Source organism: Lethenteron reissneri, chromosome 21 (genome assembly GCF_015708825.2).
Source record: "Lethenteron reissneri isolate LAM-NWPU_2019-01 chromosome 21, ASM1570882v1, whole genome shotgun sequence".
Taxonomy (NCBI): domain Eukaryota; kingdom Metazoa; phylum Chordata; class Hyperoartia; order Petromyzontiformes; family Petromyzontidae; genus Lethenteron; species Lethenteron reissneri.
In genome coordinates, this window is record NC_083799.1 from 10,622,467 (window position 1) to 10,643,436 (window position 20,970).

The window sequence follows — 20,970 nt, forward strand, 5'->3', positions numbered from 1 at the left end:
CACACACACACGCTCACACACATACACACACGTACCTCTGTGAGGATTCCTCGGCCTCCAGCACTTGCATGAAAGTGTCAGGAGCCAGAGCTCTCCCTGCCTTGATGAGCAGAGCACGAGCGCCGCTAGGCAGGACAGTAATCCCCGCCATCTGCACGTCACACACAACATAGCACCGCCGCCCATACCCTCACATTTGCTCTCATCTTCCCATCCTTTGTGGCCCAGTGACTTTTGATCATTCTTGTTATATGTATACATGTATGTTGAACGTCTTTCGCACAGTACGTAGTCAAAGGTGCGTGGAAAGGACAAAAAATAAACACAAAAAGCAGATCCAAAGCAATGAGTAAAAAATATGGAACACTGGTGGTAGCATGGCCCAATTGTAAAAATGCATTCGCCGCCTTTTTCAGAGGATTTGTGGTTCGAATTTGGCATGCCGTCCTGGTTATTAGTGCGGGTGTATTAACCGCAACATACTACACCACCGTCTGCTTCACTGTGGACTTCAGAGATCCCATGAGGAGGGTATTGTGTGCCGGTGTTATGGTCCAAATTTGACAAATTCAAAAATCACCAAATCCAAATTGAAATACACGTAGCAAAAATCATCCCCTAACTTAAAAAAAAAACTTGGCGGGACCCTCCTAAAAAAGATTTGAAAGATTCATGGTCAACAAACCCCCATGATAGCATGTCGTGGGGAGGCTTTTATTTAGAAGTGGATTAGTAAAGAGCTGTAATTTATAAACCTATATATATAAAAGGGAAATTTGGCATGTGGGTGTTTCCAGACTGTACACCATGCAAAAAGTATAAAAGTAGACTTTTGTATATATTTTTTTGGGGGTGGGGGGGGGGGGATGTGCAATTTATGGATATATTTTGCACAGGCATCCCTCTGGGGTTGATAAAATAAGTACAATATTGTTGGGGAAGCCAACGGTGGTAGTCCTATGGATATACTCGATCCTGCCATAACAATGTGGACTTTCTGCCACTGGCTGTAAGCAGGAGATGAGCACTAGCTCAGTACTCATTTGAGCCGGAAACCAGTTTGACTTTTGACTTGTATGCCACGTGTTTGCTTTGTGTGTTGTGTGCTGTGCATGTTTGCTGTTGTACAATGTGCATTGCTGTAAGTTGCAATAGATTATGTGAGGCCCACTCACTCTTACACACACTATCTCTCACACTAACTCCCTCTATCACCCTCCCACGCACACCTGGTAGATTATAGTGGCTGCCTCCTCGATGGAGGAAGATGGGAGGGAGTTTGCCGCACAGCGGTGGCGATGGCGCTGCAGGGCGGCACGGGCACGGTCTCTGTGGCCGGCGCTCGGAGCCAGACGTTCCGCCTCCAGCAGGTGGCGCTCTGCGGAGCCAGAGCCACGCACTACTTGGTCCTGCTCCATCTCTGCCAGCGCCCAGTGTAGCTGCCAGCGCAGGTCGTGCAGGGGGCTGACAAAGACAAAGATCCCCCACATAGACTTTAACAGGCTGTTGGTCAAGTGCTGTTCGTGAGCACCTATATGAAGGCCAACAAAGCACACGACGGGATGGTGTGGATTGCACTATGCCCGGCCCTCTTTGTCTCACCAGGTAGTCATTTAAGGCTGAGCTGGCAGAGGGGAGGCCCAGGACCGGTTCAGATATTCATCATCGAATGTTGGCCGTGAGCGGGAATTGAACTCGGGTGGCGATGGTTCGTAGCCCAATGTGTTAACCACTCTGCCACCACTCCCCATTTGCAAAGACAAAATATTCCCCGCATAACCTTAACAGACTTTTGGGGCAAATGCTATTAGCGAGTACCTATGAAGGCTGTCATGGTACACAAGGGGGTTGGTGGCCAGGAACATGCCCAACTGCCTTTGTCTTCCCAGTAGTGATGTGTCCACACCACATCAGGTAATAATTTGAGGCTGAGTTAACTTCAGGGAAAACGAGGGCCAGTTCGGATGTTGGTCACCAGTGTTGGCTCGCACTAGCATTGCCAGAATTGCAATTGAACTCGGGTCGTTGGGTTTGTAGGTGCAGTCCGCTAACCACTGCACCACCCCTCCCCACGTAAGTGCACCTCCGATTAGCACGATTGGCTACATATGGTGCGAAATAAGTTAAATATACATACATAAGCACCTACATGCATTCACATGACAAGCGCACAGTGTGCTCGGCTCCGCACCTCTGGGCCTCCTGCAGGCGCCGCGCGGCAATTACAAGGGCCCCGCACACACGAGAGGGCATGCTGGGGAGGCCAAGCAGCGGCACAGAGAGGTTCCAAAGCGCTGCGCTCAGCTCCTGCGTCACCCGGGCAGCATCGGAGGAGGATGCGGCAGCCCCCGGGGCACAGCGCCCCTCCACGCCACTCTGCAGCACGGCTTGCAGGCGCTGCACGGCCGCCAAGCGCACCTGCAGGGAGAGAGAGATTCATTCATCACGCATAGTCAGTGAAGGACCGTTGTGCCAAACGTCTGACCTCTTGCGACAGCATTCGGATTAACTGTTCTTGTTGCCCTACACCGGCGTCTCGAGTAATTTGTTTGATCCACGTATAACCGGGGCGACCACGGAGGCAGCGCCATTCCTTTGAGGGTGGCAGTCCACTTCAAACGAGAAAGGGCAGTTAGATGGCTCAGTGGTGGCACGTTCGTTCGCCACTTGATGCAGATGGTCTTGACTCGAGCCCGGTGCCCACCCTAGTCCGTTCCTAGGGGTGTATTAACCATGAAATAATACGCGCCACCCGCTTTACATGGGACGTTAAAGATCCCCTGATGTTATTTCAAACGGGTAGGCCGTTTGTGTGCCTGTGCCAATGTTAATGTTGCCAAAATCGAAAAATTATCTGCACACTTCTCTCTTCTTCCTTAGTTTCCTTCTATCTTCTTAAAGAGATGATGGAGCCGAATGAGATGTTTCCACCTGTTCCTATCAGTTTCATGGCTTCCTTTATTTGTTGCCATTTTTGTTCAAACCCACAAAATTACTCAATTGGAATTACACAGAGAAACCCCCCCCCCCCCCACCTTTGTGCCCACAGGGACAGCTGCCGAGCATCGTCATCATCACCATGCAGAAACAAAGGCAGTGTAAGCTATGACTTTAACAGTGACAGGGAGTAAATTTAGGTTCAGCAACACACAACTGCATTGCAGTTAGAAAAGATCTCAGCCTTATCCAGACCACCATCTCAACATAACTGAATATGCAGTTAACTAGAAGAGGTGAAAACACATAACAATTCTGACAGGCAGCAGTGAAACAAAGGCACATCTGTAAATCGATTTCATCCTCATTAGAGCTCATCAGTGCAGTACATTCAACGGTTTCACAGTGGTTAGTGCACTGCACCATGAGCATGACCGTCTTCCTGAGTTTGATTCCTGACCACAGCTAAGATTAACAGCAAGTTGTATCTAGCCCACATGGCGTGGGGAGGCCTTCATCTAGCAGTGGGTTGACAAAGGGCTGTAAATTATCATTAAAACTATTATATATATGTAGACGTTGCCTGCGGTCCAGGCTAAGCTGGAATGGTGGAGTGTGATGGCCCACATTGTGTGCAAGCGAGAGGAGGCACCTGCACTGAACGGTGGCTCAGGTCATCTCCCAGCATGGACACGGAGAGCTGTGCTCGCACACACTCCACACGCAGTAGCACAGTACCCTACACACACACAAGATACAAATAGTTAACACAGGCACGACACCACATTTCCAAATATTCCCCGTAAATCCTTGAACAGACTGTTGGGGCAAGTGCTGTTAGAGAGCACCTATTATGGCCGGAATGGTACATGAGGGGGTGGGTGGCCAGCACCACGCCCAACCGCCTTTGTCTCCCTAGTGGCGATGTTTCCATACTGCACAGGATACTAATTTGAGGCTGAGTCGACCTAGGGGAGGCCCAGAATCAGTTCAGATAATCGTCACTGGTGTTGGCCGTGAGCGAGAATTGAACTCAGGGGGCCGGGTTTGTAGCGCAGCGCGCTAACCACTACACTACCACACCCCAAAGTGCCTTACACACACAAGGCACACATAGTTAATACAAGCACGACGCAGCATACACAATACCACAAATATGTGATGTTTACCATGCTATACATGGCGGGTGACGTGGGGCCTAGCGGTAGCGTGTTCGCTACCGCTAGCTCCTGCAATCTCTCGTTTATATAAACGGAGTGGTAGCTCCTGCAATCTCTCATTTACTTGATACAGCTGTCGTGGCTGTGACGGTACCACCTGAAGACGGAAGCTTGTGTTGCCTCCGAAACGTCGTGATTTTTATTTTATTTTACTTTTTTATGTTTTTACCTACGTGACTTTTCCGAAAAAACCTAAGAATATGAATCATTGCAGTCACGAAAGCTTCAAATCTAGAATGCATAGTGTGTGTTGTGCGTAGTGTGTGTGTGGTGTGGTGGCTATGTGTGCGGTATGAGTGAGTGGTATGTTGTGTGGTCTCTGTCGTGTGTGTAGTGAGTGCTGTGCAGCCTGAGCTTACGGCTGGCCTGCACGCCTCAATAGCCATTAGGCACTGGGAAGCCAGAGGCAGCTGCTGTTGATCCAGGCAGAGCTGGGCCAGCTCCAGCAGCAATGACAGCCTGCACACAAACACAGACAATCAAACAAAGATCTCACATACCTATATAGTTTTTAACATACAGTTGGGGCAAGTGCTGTTCACGGGCACACGAGGGGGTGGATGGGCAGCACCACGCAGAGCCGCCTTTGTCTCTAAAGTGGTGATCCTAACACACCACGCACTGGTTTAAGACCGAGTTAACCTAGGGGAGGCCCAGGATCTCATTCAGATATTCATCACTGATGTTGGTCATAAGAAGCGAATCGAACTGGAGTCACCGGGTTCGTAGCGCAATGTGTTAACCACTATATACTACCCCTCCCCCGCATATACTCACATACACAGACACACACGCATACAGCTGGAGCTGGGAATCGAACCCAAGTCACCAGGTTGATAGCATAGTGCGCTATATACTGTGCCACCACTTTCCACAAAGTAATGTTTTACACCCCAAATTGTTACCGTTCATCCAATTGCAGGGGGTGCAGGCTCGTGAGGGGGCATCAATGAATACTTGCCTCACAGTAACATTCAGGGTCATCGAATGAAAGGTAAAGACAAACTTACAACGACAAAATACGATTGGATTGATTTCAGGACAGAACTAATTGATCACAGACCGACTGTTTCGTCTCATCCATACTGCATTCAACCACAACACTGCAGGTCACAACAACGCACTCACCCACTCACTTAACGACTCATTCACCCACCCACCAACTCACTGACCACACTGCAGGTCACAACAACGCACTCACCCACTCACTTAACGACTCATTCACCCACCCACCAACTCACTGACCACACTGCAGGTCACAACAACGCACTCACCCACTCACTTAACGACTCATTCACCCACCCACCAACTCACTGACCACACAGCAGATCACAACACTTCTCTCTCTGCTCTTTTTCTATCCCATCGTCTCTTTTCCCCCAAGCTCATATAATGACCTTGCTGTAAAAGTGTTCACTCTAATCTATAACTTCGACATTGCTGTTTATTGCTGGTCACTTGACATAGTGGGCCTTTGGGCCTGTGGTCAGCAGCTGTGTGTAAAAACAATCTTATAAGAAGTCGTAAGCCTCTAACTAAAGCCGACAGCACAAAGCAGAGGACCAGAGAAGAAATTTTAACGGAATGAACTAAGACAGGGAGTGATATTTCTTGAGCAGGAAGTCAATCGGCAGAACTAAAACATCTCTCAAACACCGAAAACATGACCAACAAAATCGAAATTCTCACTTGTCATAGGAGAGGTCCTCTGGAGGGAGTGGCATCCTCTCAGGTACTTCCAGCACGAGCATAGACGCATCACGTGGTGAATCTGCTGCATCTGTTCGCTGATCCTCTTCCTTCGCACGTCTGTCTGAAACTTTCTCATCACACTGCTCTACAATTTTTTCACTTCTATTCTCCCCGGACCTGCTGGCCCGACTGCCTGGCGGCCTGCATGCAGCAGGAATAATTTTCTCCTCCTCCTGCCCTTCTTCCTCCTCCACACCTGAGCCCCAGTTGTCGCTGGAGGGCCATGCGGGCGAGAAGTCAGGCAGCTGCACGGAGTTGAGCACGGCTGTGTGCTTGGTTGCGCGGGCGCGCGAGGGTGTGTGTGCCAGCACGGGTCCTGTGGTGGATGCTGCCGCCGCCTTAAACTCGAACCGCTGTGCCCCGGCTAGCCTCGCAAGCTCCCGTTTTGTGCCTGGTGACTCCTGCCCACCCACAGCCTCATCGTTGCCAGCCACGCCGCCGCCGTCACTGCAGCCGCGACTGGTAATGCCCCTGTGTGTGGGCATGGGGCTGTCCCCCAGGGTCGTCGCGAGGCTGCTGGGACAGCTGGCGCTTGGCTCCGGGGAGCAGTCGGGCTGTGGCGGGCTGTCATTGTGAGAGGGTGTAGCGAGGGCGGTTGGCACGACAGGCCCCGAGTGATGGGAGGGTGGCGCGTAGTCGCAGGACGCGAGCAGCTTGAGGATCTGCTTGAGCTGAGCGTTGATGTCGGCTGGGCTCTCACCAGATTCCAGTTGCCTAGAGGGAAACCAAGTCAATGTAATAATCATAATAACCTAGTATATTTGGCATTTGCGGCATTCGTATAGCACAAGGCTATTGCGGAGGAAGGTGCTATGTTTTATAGACACAGTAGGGGCCCATATTGCGATGTGTAATTCCAATTATAAATTTGCAGTGTCATTTTTTTACGGAGTACATTTAAATGGTGACACTAGCTCACGATGGCCTACTCGTTTCAGAATGAGATCACAGGATCTTAACATCCACCGTGCGTGAAGAAGACGAAACATAATATTCGAATCGTTAATGCAAAGCGAAGTATTAACCTGGGCAGCTAGTTGGATTCGAAAAGTGAACTTATGCAACGAGCGACGAACGAACTACCTCTGGGCCATGTTACGCGTGCGGAAAAAAACTGTACCAACAAGACAGAAGACAATGAGAAACAATACAAATGAGGCAGCGATAACGAGACAGACACCAATTTTTTTTTTTAATCGAACTGCAATTTCCACATTATAATAAACCATAGACTCTCAGGGGGAGAGGAGAGAGAGGAATGGATCATGGCAGGCCTAAAGTGGCCCGGTCTGCACTGGTCCACGCTGCCGAGAGGTGTGTGCGGAGGATGAGTGGCTGAGATGGCAGGGTGATCTTCTTGGTTCTTTCGGTAAAGTCACGTAGAAGGGAAGTAATAAAATAATAAAAATAAAACATAATAACACAATTCTCACGACGTTTCGGCCACAACGCAAGCAGCCGTCCTCAGGTGAAAACCAGGTCTGTCGAGACGACAGCGTCTGAATGAAACAGCACACGTGCTTGGAGCATATATATAAGCTGGGTTGGAAGGGGGGAAAGGAGCGCCTTGACAATAGAATATGCATATCAAGAGGCATTTAGCATATTTATGGGAAATTCAGGTATGTGATTAGTACTACTCATGCATTTCCCATAAATATGCTAAATGCCTCTTGATATGCAAATTATTTTGTCAAGGCGCTCTTTTCCCCCCTTCCAACCCAGCTTATATATATGCTCCAAGCACGTGTGCTGTTTCATTCAGACGCTGTCATCTCGACAGACCTGGTTTTCACCTGAGGACGGCTGCTTGCGTTGTGGCCGAAACGTCGCGAGAATTGTTTTATTATGTTTTATTTTTATTATTTTATTACTTCCCTTCTACGTGACTTTACCGAAAGAACCAAGAAGATGGATCCCTGCAGTCACGAAAGCTTTAAATCGAAATGGCAGGGTGAGTTACATACGCCTTCATGCGCTGCATTTGGACCAGTGCCTTGAGGCGTGGAGAGGAGGCGGCTTCCTTCGCAGCCTTAGCCGAGTCGAGAAGCCTATGTCTCACCTGCGCAGATACACACACACAAAGATACCCCGTATAGCCCAATAGACTGTTGGGGTAAGTGCTGTTAGCAAGCACCTATTATGGACGGAATGGTACATGAGGGGGTGGGTGGCCAGCACCTTGTCCAACCGCCTTTTTCTCCCTAGTGGGGATGTTTACACACTGCACTAGGTACTAATGCGAGGCTGATTCGACCTAGGGGAGGCCCAGGATCAGTTCAGATAATCATCACAGTGCAGTGCGCTAGCCACTGTACCACTGCTCCCCACAATGCATACACATAGATGCGCAAACACGTTCTGGCCCGGCATGCACTGTGTGTGTGTGTGTGGTACCTGCAGAGCCAGCACGTGTGGAAGGAAGTGCGACGCACGTGTGCGTGTATACTGGGCTGCACGGAGAGCGGCACTCGCAGCCTCCTTACTTCTCCCTGCATCCAGTAGAGACTCAACCAGGCAGCTGCAGTCCGTGGAAGAGATATGAAGTCCAGACTCAGGGCATATGCATGTGTGCTCAGTGTGTGCATGTGTGGAGTGCTGTATGTATGATGGGACAATGATGCCTGTGTGGGCAGTGATCTGTGTGTCTGGAGTGGTGTGTGTGTTTGAGTGCTATGTGTGAGAGTGTGTGGCTGTGTCTAGGCAGCTCACATCATGAGCTCTGCTGTCCACACGGGGTCTGTGTCCTCCCAATCTCCCAGAGCTGGTACGAGGGCGGACAAAGCACCAGCGAGGTATCCGCGCAGCCCAGACACCCAGCAGGGCTGCACTGAGCGCCACCACAGCACGCTGATGCGGTACAGCATAGGCACCAGTCTGCCACACACACACACAGATGCCCCACGTAGGCTATGCAGGCTGCTGATGCAAAAGCTATTAGCGAACACCTATGAAGGCTGGCATGGCACACAAGGCAGCGGTATGGCTAGGACTACATCCAGCCACTTTTGTCTCCCCAGGGCTGATGTTTATACACCATACAAGGTACTTAAGTAAGGCTGAGTCAACCTAGGGGAAGCCCATGACTGATTCAGATGGCAGTAATGTTGAACGGGTATTGAACTTGAGTCGCTAGGTTCGTAGCGCAGTAGTTATGCTACCAGTCCACATAGCACACAGACATTTATTTTAATACGCTTGTTTACACAGGAAAGCTGCAATGAGTCTCAAGCGTTTTTGTTCGGAGGGTCCTGCCAAGTATTGCAGTAGGGGGCAATGTTGCTGCTGTGATTTGCAAAGTCACTTTTCAGCATTGTGATGTTTGGCCAAAACTATTTAAATTATGGGTTATTTAGCTATGGGACGAAACTGGAGAAACCCCATTCAGAACAGAGGGAGAACATACAAACTCCATAGAGATAGATGCCTGAGTTAGAAATCGAACCCATGCGCTTCTTGCGCCACCCTGCCACCTTACAATGTTTTAAGATGTTAGCTACAGGATTCAGAGCCACACCTGGGGTCCTGCTTTGCCAAATGTGCAGCTTTGACGTAGTAGAGCATTGATTCAGTCAGCTGCTCCTACACATAGGGGGACAAGAGCATACATCACACACAGAATACATGCACAACATACACAAAAAATCATGCACACCATACACACAGCATATGCACACACAACATGCATAGATTGGAACATACAAAAGCATTGCACACACAGCATACAGAACATACACACAAACATACACATTACATACACAGCACACAGCCTACACAGCACACACAAGACATACAAATTACATACATGATATACACAGCACAGCACACATACTTTAGCATGCGTGTGCATGTGGCCTTCCCCTATGTTGACTGATCCTTTAACCAGTACCTGATATGGCATGTAAACATCAGCACTGGGGAGACAAAGGCGACCGGGCATGGTGCTGGCCTCCCACCCCCTTGTGCGGATTTAATAGGTACTTGCTAACAGCACTTGACCCAACAGTATGTGAAGGCTATATAGGGGGGATCGTTGTCTTTGTAGGGGTGTAGGTGTGTGTCACGCACAGGCCGGTCGGGGCTCAGCACTCCGTTGAGCTGGGCCTGGCACAGCACGATGCGCACGAGCAGGGGGCCGAGGGCCGGCGCTGTCTGCAGGAACCGGCGCACGCACTCCTCACCCACACCCAGCAGCTCATTCTACACAAACACATAATACAGAGGCAGAGATGTGCAGACAAAAATCCACCGAATAGCCTCTACAGACTTTTGGAGTAAGTGCTGTTAGCGAGCACCTATGAAGGCCGGCATGGCACACGAGGGGATGAGGTGGTTACGCCTGGCCGCCTTAGTCTCCCTCATGGTGATATTGCACATCGCACCAGTTATTAATTTGAGGCTAACAGCACTTGCCACAACAGCTAGTAGGCTACATGTAGGATCTTTGTTGTTGTGTGTGATATTGGGTGTGTGTGTGTGTACCTCTATTGCAAGCTCAGCACATATCACAAAGAGGTCTGGGGCCAGGCAGATTCCCTCTGTCTGGCCTTCCGTAGTGGCAGTGACCAGAATCTCATAGCCTTTCAGTAGAGTGCTTGAATCTGTACACACATACATAAACACAACACCCCATTTAGCCTTTAACAAGCACCTATGAGGCCAACACAGCACAGTCTCATCATCATTGGCTTGATGTCTTCCCCGTGGTTAACACTCCAATGCCTGTATCAGTAAATTGCCCTCCTCCATTATGCATATTATACCATCCAGAGTAACCTCCTCTTCCATTTTTTACAGAAATAAATAAGGTGACATTACGCCTCCTTCCCATATCTGTCCCTCCACATGTATCAGTGAGGCTTTCCTTTGTATAGAAACAAATTATGTTTATCACCTTCTACACGTAAACAGTCTATTCCTAGACTATGCTGACATATGCAAATCGACCTCTGCCACATATAATTTTCTAAATCCAATCATTCCACCACATGATTGATGTTACAAACTATTCGACGTATCACATGGTTCTCACCCATGCTGTGTTAATGCCCCAAACACGTGGAATTCCATCGCTTCAAAATGTCCTTACTCTCCCATCTCAATCACGTTTCATTGCTAAGCTGTTGATTCTTTATAACTTTACTTGCAATTAACATATACCTTTGTCAGTTTAGATATGAATACGATAGTTAATGCTTCTAATTTCAGTGTAATTGTACTATGATCGGTTAAAAAAATAATCTGCCCGAACTGACTTCTGCTACAGGGAAAATATTATTTAACATGCATTTATGTTCGTGCAATATTTTCTATTTCTCATGTTGCACAATTGTTTTTTTGCTCTGAATTTATTTGCTTAGGGCCATCCATAAATGACGTCATGCGATTTTAGACGATTTCTGACCCCCCCCCCCCTGTCACACGGCGTCACAAAAAGTCAGACCCCCCCTCAAATATGACGTCACAAAGCTCTGCCCCCCCCCCCCAAATAAAACATGCTTCAAATCGCTTTAAACTATTGTCATTGTAGTGCGTATTTAATGTGGTGCTGCACTGATGTTGTAGGAGAAAACATTTATTAAAAAGTACATTTAATTAAGTGGAACGTGTTGTCTATATTTATTTAAAGTTGCATATTTTGATGTGACAAACATTTCTCAAACCCCCCCTCCCTCGTCACACATCGTCACAAATGTCTGAAGCCCACCCCCACTAGGTGCGTGACGGAATTTATGGACGGCCCCTTATTTGCTGTACTTCATATAATTTCGCTTTTTTCATATTGGTGACACTCTTGACTATCCTGGTCTCTTGAGTTCTCAACTGTGTCTGTCTTGGCACCATAAAGTACATGTTAATGTGACATTTTGTTGAGCAACTGTGTGCTCTCTTAGTCTGGTCTCCGACTGTTTTGTTGTTTTTGCTGCCTTGGCCAAGCTTGATAAATCGGACTTTTAAAATTAAGTATTTTACTATTTATATTTAGTGACTTCATCTTCTTGGTTCTTTCGGTAAAGTCACGTAGAAGGGAAGTAATAAAATAATAAAAAATAAAACATATTTTATTGCTTCCCTTCTACGTGAATTTACCGAAAGAACCAAGAAGATGAAGCCCTGCAGTCACGAAAGCTTTAAATCGAAATTTAGTGACTTGCTTAACATTCTCTCTATTTTTTTGTTTTCCACGTAATGCACTAGGTTAATATGGGGTGGTTTGGCTGCTGCAGTTTTTTATTATTAAAATTACTGATAATCCTACATAATACACGAGCATAATATGACTTTGAGACCCCCCACCGCCTACACATTCCGCAAGGAGTGACTAACCCCATATCTGCATTTGTCATCAATATGCTAAATTTCTCTGTTGACATGTAAACTCCTTTGTCAAGACTCTCTCCTCCTTCCACCCAGCTTAAAATACGCTGCCAAGCTTAGCAGTGTCCATTAGGACGCTGTCTTTCCGACAGCTCTGTTTCTTCACCTGAGGACGGCTGCTTGCGTTGTGGCCGAAACGTCGTGAGAATTTCATTATATTATGTTTGAATTTTAAATCCTATCGTTTGGTAGTTTGCGTTGTAACTTGCTAACCTGCCAATACTGGACATCTGCGTAAAAAAATATCTTCTTAGTTAATCGGATTTCTCCTGCAGTCTAAATAAAGATGCTGATTCTGACACGGGATATCAGTGGCACGGCTCAGATTTCCCAGTTGAAAGGCAACCCATGCTTCACACTAGCCGAGCACGGCCCCGCCGCGGTTTAGATGTGCCAGTGGGAAAAGCCACATCTATAAAAATGCCCCTTTTCCCACCGCACTCTTCTGCGGCTGCTCTCTTTCGCTTGCCTCTGTTACGCCGGGCAGCCTCCAACGCCTGACGGACGCGAGCCTCCATGTATGTCCGCAGCCCCAAACGCTGTGGAAGCGCAGGTGGGGGGTTGTCAGCGTGATTGACAGGTGACGAGCTGTACACTTATCACGGAGCCTCCAATTTCTAAACTCGCAGCACTTGACAACTAGGCCTCGGCAAGGTAATTTACCCTTTTTACCGGGTAAAAGGGTAAAGGTGTCGACATGCCAAGGGGTAAGGGTAGGGTAAAGGTAGCTCTGAAGAATTACCCGGTAGAGGTAAAGGTAGCGCGAATCATTACCCGGTAAATACGGTACCTTGTTTACCGCTAAAAGCTCCGTGGCGCAGTCCGTGGCCTACATTTAATAAGCAATATTTAAAAACTTTTTTTTAAACACGCTTTTATGAAATGTACTAGTAATGGAAAAACTCCACGACTCCAGGAAGTGGCCCCGAAGCTTGCCATAAGGCAAGGGGGCCGTGGCCAATTACAGCCAACGTCAGTTGAGCGTGGACAATTAGACCCAAGCCGAAACATAACATATAAAAAATAATGTTGAAAAATATTATTTTTTATGATAGAATATAGTATTGTCATCAGAGTGACATAAGTATACCAAGTTTGCAGTCGATACCACATTGGGAAGTGGGTTAAAAATGAGTTATAAGATTTGAGGATACAACACGGACAACAACAATAAATTTCGATTTAAAGCTTTCGTGACTGCAGGGATTCATCTTCTTGTTTCTTTCGGTAAAGTCACGTAGAAGGGAAGTAATAAAATAATAAAAATAAAACATAATAAAACAATTCTCACGACGTTTCGGCTACAACGCAAGCAGCCGTCTTCAGGTGAAGAATGAGACACTACCAAACTAGGAGCTTATATATTTATTATTTTATTACTTCCCTTCTACGTGACTTTACCGAAAGAAACAAGAAGAACAACAATAAAGACAACGACAACAGAGTGAGTTCAAACAAAGCGTGTAAAATTGGAATCATCGATAGTATTCTATATGAATAAAGCGCTCTACCTAGCATTTACCTGTTATAAACATTTTTCATGTGTAGTAGTACCCCAGTAATTACCCTGTAATCGGGTAATTTGCATGGGGTAAGGGTAAAAGGTAGGCTCGTTGTTTTACCTTTAACCTTACCTTACCGATGTCTTATGACAGCAGTGAGGGTACATAGCAGACAACGTCAAAGCAGTCATGGTGATTGATAATGCAGCACTCAATGCGGAACTCCAATTACTTGCTCAGCGGTGCTCAGTTACCTCCTGATCACTCTTCTGTCGCTACTACTATACCAGGGGTCGGGAACCTTTTTGACTGGGAGAGCCATAAAAGCCAAATATTTCTAAATATATTGCATTGAGAGCCATATAGTATTTTTAACGTATAATAAATTAAATATGTCTTACTTTTAATGCGACTTCTGGTGCCGCGTGGTTTTGCTGATGGCCTTGTAGTCTGGTTCATACGTGGTGTGGTTGAGCTTCATGCAGGCGTTGAGGCCCCGTGACCCGTGAAATTTATCTTCAAAACTAATTTCTGTTTACTTTAAAAATGACACAGTATTATTCAGCAATATCACAAGTATTTTAAAATCAGTTCCAAACTGATTTTTTATTTTATTTTTTTCAACTCAAAATTGTCTGGGAGCCACATGCCGTCACCGAAAGAGCCATATATGGCTCGCGAGCCATAGGTTCCCGACCGCTGTACTATACCATGGTTACCGTTCCTGTGAATTTCACTCATCGATTTGTTGTTTTGTTTACCCAATTATCATTCCCCGCCATAGAAATGTGGAATTTCCGCCACTGTAAGCAGAGGAGCACCGACCCAATGCCTCAATGTTCATTGGAGCAGAGCAGAACGTCACTTTGCCTCTGATTTATTGCAATTTTAATCATGCTGATTGTTGCTGGCCGAATGGCGCTTACTACATTTTGAACCGTGAAAAAAAGGTGCGAATTAAGTAATCGATCAATCGAGTGTTGTGTTAATTCATCTATAGAGGGGGTCACGTGACCACAGCACCAGTGCTGTGAAAGGCTATTGGCCGAAACGTCGCCTGTTATCTATAAAATGTTATTTTTTGGAGACTTTCCAGGCAAATTTTATTGACCAATGTGTTGAATGCGTTTGTTAATTGAGCCTGTGCACCATCACGAACCCATCATCATCAGCAGCAGAGTCTCAAGGCTTACATTGTAAACGAGCGCTTACAAGAGGCGATTCAACAAAACTTGCCTCGTGTCGCTCTGCGGTTTAACACCTGGAGCAGACCCCCCCTCCTCCTCCTTCTTCTTCCTCACCTGTGTCGCTCGCCTGTGTTTCTCTCCCTCGTGTGTGTCTCTCTCCTGTCTCTCCCTCGTGTGTCTCTCTCCGTGTATCTCTCCTCTGCCTCTCCAGTGTGTGTTTGTCTCTCCCTCGTGTGTGTGTGTCTCTCTCCTGTCTCTCCCTCGTGTGTCTCTCTTCTGTCTTCACGTGTCTACCTCCCTCGTGTGTGTGTCTCTCCGCGTGTCTCTCTCCGTGTGTCTCTCTCCGCGTGTCTCTCTTCGTGTGTCTCTCGCCACGTGTCTATCTCCCTCGTGTGTGTGTCTCTCCTGTCTCTCTCCGCGTGTCTCTCTCCGTGTGTCTCTCGCCACGTGTCTGTCTCCCACGCTCGGCGTTCGTCGCCACGGCAACGGCAGTCGCGCGCCCCCCGGCGACTGCGCATGCGCGGCCGCGCCCGGCGCGCGACGGGAAGCCCTCGGGGCCACGCCCCCCGGCGACCGCGCATGCGCACGACGGGAAGCCCGCGGGGCCACACCCCCCGGCGATTTGAGAAGAGACGGAGATTGGGGGAAGCAAAAAAAACAAATCAAAGTGCTCGAAGCAGAGGTCGCAATCGGGTACCCGATACCCGTACCCTACCCGCACCAGGGTCGCAATCGGGTACCCGATACCCGTACCCTACCCGCACCAGGGTCGCAATCGGGTACCCGATACCCGTACCCTACCCGCACCAGGGTCGCAATCGGGCACCCGATACCCGTACCCTACCCGCACCAGGGTCGCAATCGGGCACCCGATACCCGTACCCTACCCGCACCAGGGTCGCAATCGGGCACCCGATACCCGTACCCTACCCGCACCAGGGTCGCAATCGGGTACCCGATACCCGTACCCTACCCGCACCAGGGTCGCAATCGGGCACCCGATACCCGTACCCTACCCGCACCAGGGTCGCAATCGGGCACCCGATACCCGTACCCTACCCGCACCAGGGTCGCAATCGGGTACCCGATACCTGTACCCTACCCGCACCAGGGTCGCAATCGGGTACCCGATACCCGTACCCTACCCGCACCAGGGTCGCAATCGGGCACCCGATACCCGTACCCTACCCGCACCAGGGTCGCAATCGGGTACCCGATACCTGTACCCTACCCGCACCAGGGTCGCAATCGGGTACCCGATACCCGTACCCTACCCGCACCAGGGTCGCAATCGGGTACCCGATACCCGTACCCTACCCGCACCAGGATCGCAAACGGGCGACCCTGGTGCGGCCGGGTACGGGTAGGCCGTGAGTCACTGGTGAGCCACCGTGATTGTCACTCATTTCCCAACGTCTTGTCTCTTCTCACAATTCAAGTTCCTAGAATCAACCCACCCGCGCCTGCAACATGGCTTCATCCCAGAGGTCGCAATCGGGGTACCCGATACCCGTACCCGGCCGGGTACGGGTAGCCGGGTACGGGTACCCGTTAGCGACCCTGGTGCGGCCGGGTACGGGTAAGGAATCAAAACCCGTTTGCGACCTCTGGCTCGCAGGCACGCGTTGAGATAACTGGGGACAGGTTGGCCGGAAGGCAATGTAACACATTGTCCTGCGGAGGGAGCTGGTAGGAACGTCGGGTTGCTCGGTCAATGGCCTGCAGGGTCAACGGCCAGGGCGTGGTGTATTCCGCAAATATGCCCGACTGTGAGGGCGGGCACAAGCCGGCGTGAGTAGGTTAAACGTTGAGTTTTATAAGGGCACCACGGGGTGACCAGCCCCTCCCCACCCAGCCCCTCCCCACCCAGCCCCTCCACACCCAGCCCCACCCCTCCCACCCCCCACCCAGCCCCTCCCCTCCCTGCACGACGGACGGACGGACACAATAATCCCCGGTGGGCTGGTGTAACCAGGAGGTTCCTACCAGTAATAGGCTCCTAGCATACAGTCGTTGGTGTCATTTCATGTACAGCGAGAAGCAAGGTTGAAGATGGCACGTGTACAAACAGGGGGCACTGTAAAACTAACAAAAAATGTAGTCCTCCATATGGATGATTCAGTCAGTGGTGTTTCGGCAATTATTATTGTATCGTGGATATCCGTGTGTTTTCCTTTTTTGCATGGGCATTCATTTACAATCAGAAACATGTTTCTTCTGACTGCCCGCTGTCCACGTGTTCCTCTTCACTCTACCACTCAATGGCCAGAACATCGCAGTCTTGCTAACTTTGCTTCCTACTCCGTATTGTATTCTGATGTCTTCACTTCTCTCAGTGTTACTCCGGTAATCCAGGACAGCTTGAGCGTTTCTGCTTTTCTGTGATTTAATTTATTTATTTTAATTTTAATTTTTACCTACGTAACTTTACCGAAAAAACCTAAGAGTACGTTTCTGCTCTGACTACCATGTGATCTTCTTTATTGTCCAGATTTTGATAGGACTTCATTTGGTTTATTTCAGATGTACTCTACACTTGATACAGTAAATTTAGCTGTGACGGTCCCACCTGATGACGGAGACTTGTGTTGCCTCCGAAACGTGATTTATTCTTTTATTTCTATTATTATTTCTATTATTTTTATTATTTATTTTTACCTACGTGACTTTACCGAAAAAACCTAAGAGTATAAATCCTTGCAGTCACGAAAGCTTCAAATCTATAATTATGACATTCCTTATACCATACTATTATTTTCGTCTATAAATATACAGTATAAAGTTTTTTTTGTACAAAATTGTGTCCCAAAAACCCTTATGAATAATTTTGGGAGTGAAAGCCTACATCTTAAACTGCCACTGAGGGTCCACGTTTCAGAATCTTCATTTATGCTGGAGGAATCCGATGAGCTTTGAAGCTCTATTTCACGGATGTCTATTTAATGAGGTGGCAACAGCAGAGTGGGCAAGACCAAGGCACAATGAGGAAAGCGACCACTACGGCTGTGGACGAGTGGGTTCGGTGGTGCATCTGTGGTGGTCAAGGTTGACACCAAGGTTGACACAGGTCACACAGGTCACACAAGCTAGGGGAGAGGTACGTACCGGTCTGGACCGGCCCGGATTGACAGGGACGAGAGGTGGTTGGAACGGCTCTGAGGGGAGGGGGCTGGCGAGAGCCAGGGCCCGAGACACCCCCGCCCCTCAGAGAGAGGGGATATATAAGACGGCTCCCGGAGAGCGGAGGGGTCGATCGGAGGAGAAGCTGAAGGAGGAGAGCCGGAGATCCTGGACCCCCAAGCCTCAAGGATGCCGCCCCGCTGGAACTGAGTGGGCTGAGTAGCTGTAGGCTAGGGAAGAGAGTAGCTGAGTAGCTGTAGGCTAGGGAAGAGAGTAGCTGAGTAGCTGTAGGCTAGGGACGAGAGTAACAGAGTAGCTGGAGGCTAGGGAAGGAGAGAAATGAGAATAGAGCCGGAGGCTGTACCTCCCTAGGTTGTGTGTGTGGGACTGTCTCCCCAGTGAGTCCTGAGGACTAGTGTTATCGGAATAAAAGCGTGTGGCCTCTACGAAGTGTCGGTCTCATTCAAGAATACTACATTTGGTGTTAGAAGCGGCCAAAGAACCTCGCCGACATGGAGACAAGACAGAAAACGCTCACCAGGGGCCAGGAGAAGGACGTCGAGGGAGACGCTGAGCCGGAGGCGGGAGCGCCATTTCCGGGGGACGGGTCTGCGGGGGCGGGCTCGGGTTCTCCGGGGCCCTCCAGGAGTCCGCCGACGTCGGGATGGGCGATCCAGTCAGCCCATGCCCGGCTGGCCGATCTCCTCCATGCCGCTGCCTCCATCCTCGACGAGCTCACGCTGGGGGGAGCGGGAGCGCCGGGTGGAGCACCAGGCCGAAGGATGGGACGGGTTCCCGCCGAGAAACGCGCCATTCCCGCGCAAAACTTTGACGTCACCTCCGGAGGGGGAGACGTCACTTCCGCCGGGGATGCGGCCGCCGGGGATGACGTCACTTCCGCCGGGGGGGTCACCGCTTCCGGGGGACATGACGTCAACCGCCCAGGAGGTCAAGGGGCAGAGGTGGCTCGCGTCACATCCGCCATCTGCGGCCTTACATCGGGAGAAGCAGAGTTTTCGGGTAGGTGCCCGCCGATTCCGTCTGATATTCTGCCGCCGGAAGATGCTTCATATACTGCACTTGGGACGCTGCTGTCTTCGAGGGGGGACTACATCCCAGCGCTACAACAGCGCTTGCCTTCGCTTCAGGTTTTCACGGCAAAGGGGGGGGACTGGGCTGCTTTTTCACGCCGTTTCGTGGCAAATGCCGAGACGGCTGGGTGGTCTGCTGACATCGCTCTCCGAGCCCTGCCTTCTGCCTTGGACGACGTGGCCTTGGCCACGTTCCTCCTTATTCCACGGAGGCAACGCTCCACTTTGCAGGAGGCCCTCGATCGGATGGCCTTAGTGTATGGACCTCCATCCGAAACTAGACATCGTTTCGCCAGTCGGAGGAGGGAGGCGGACGAGACACCTCTTGCCTATCAGAGTGCACTGATGGCGTTGGCTCAAGCAGCCTATCCTCGAATGGACGATGTGGGTCTGGACTCCATCGTGCTTGAGAAGTTGCTGCTGCTGGCTCGGGAACTGAGGATTGCCATCCACGTCAAAGATGAAGCTAACCTTTCCTCGCTGGGGGCGGCACATTACCTGCACACAGAGTTGCTCCTCCAGCGGGATGGGCAGGTGGCTGCGTGCGCTGCTGCAAGAGTTGACGAGGTCCCGGATGCCCAGGCCTTCGCGTCACAGCGGGCCGCCAGTTGGAGGGGGGCCGACCGGCCTCGCCAAGGGGAAACCCGGGGGAGACACGGACCCCCGCGGGCGTTGGCTGGCGTCACGTGCTATAACTGTGGCCAGCTGGGTCACCTGGCATCGGGTTGCCCTGCACCCCGGCGCCGGGCTTCGGGTCATCCACCATCGTCCGCCCGTCCGCCGGCCGCTCCACAAGACCCCCAGGCATGTCGCGACACCTCATGCACACGGTCCCTGCCCGCATCTCATACACCGCGATTCGGCGCGCCAGTAGATCGCGTTGCGTTGAGGGGTGGGGAGCGGAATGGGGCTGATGTTCGGGGGCCACTTCGCGCGGTTCAGTGGTCCGAGTTGGCCCACAGGGTCGTGGCCGCGGCGACGGGCTCGTCGGTTATTCTCGGGGATATTGAGGGAATTCAATTTCGATTGTTGGTCGATACGGGGGCTTCGGCTACTATAATCTCCGACCTCATATACAACGTGTTACCAAAGAGATGTCAGGCACTCACCCCGTTCTCCGTCCCTTGCTTTGCGGCAAATGGGGGTTCCCTGGGGATTATTGGCCAAATAACTGCACAAATTTGTATTGGCGACATTAAATTATCTGGTCCCATTTTGGTTTCCGATGCCTTGGCCGTTCCCTGTCTGTTGGGTACGGATTTCTTGGGGAGGATGCCCATCAAAATTTTGATTGACAAAGGCTGCATCGAGCTTCCTTCGGGTCGCCGGATGGCGTTTCTGCCTTCACCAAACCGGCTGCGCACAGCTTGCACGACTGTTCCGGCTATGGCGTCTGAAACCGTGCGGATTCCGCCGGGTGCGCAGATGCTGATACCGCTTCAGTTACGCAAACCACTGGAGGCAGACGCTACGTCGGGGGTTTTGTTATCTCCTTCAAATACGACCGAGCGAGGGTTGGACCTGGTGGGTGCACAAACGCTTGTGCCTAGAGATGGACAGCCCTTCATTCAGGTGCTGAATGCGGGGTTGCGGACGAAGGTCGTGCACCGAGGGGCTGTCATTGCACATGCGTCGCTGCCGCTGCACACTGACTCCGTTGCAGCTCATGTCGGTGAGGCGCCGGCGTCCGGGACGCAGGTGGGTGTCGATGAGGCATGGATGGATTCTCTCTGTTCAGGGGCTGAAAATCTTTCAGAGTCACAAAGATTCAAGCTGCGCATGT

At 50.1% G+C, this 20,970-nt stretch overlaps 1 protein-coding gene across 1 annotated transcript in view; it reads right to left on the minus strand.

Moving 5' to 3' along the window:
- CFAP46 (cilia and flagella associated protein 46) overlaps positions 1-15,450 on the minus strand; it is a 67,214-nt gene extending 51,764 nt beyond the window's left edge. The window contains 16 exon segments of the mRNA XM_061555781.1: positions 36-48; positions 50-151; positions 1,230-1,464; positions 2,192-2,418; positions 3,590-3,676; positions 4,517-4,616; positions 5,847-6,623; positions 7,877-7,971; positions 8,307-8,430; positions 8,622-8,786; positions 9,427-9,491; positions 9,978-10,109; positions 10,392-10,510; positions 12,757-12,826; positions 14,191-14,320; positions 15,091-15,450. Coding sequence (XP_061411765.1) covers positions 36-48; positions 50-151; positions 1,230-1,464; positions 2,192-2,418; positions 3,590-3,676; positions 4,517-4,616; positions 5,847-6,623; positions 7,877-7,971; positions 8,307-8,430; positions 8,622-8,786; positions 9,427-9,491; positions 9,978-10,109; positions 10,392-10,510; positions 12,757-12,805 — 2,290 coding nt within the window. The 5' untranslated portion in view covers positions 12,806-12,826; positions 14,191-14,320; positions 15,091-15,450.
- Positions 15,451-20,970: the final 5,520 nt, after the last annotated feature.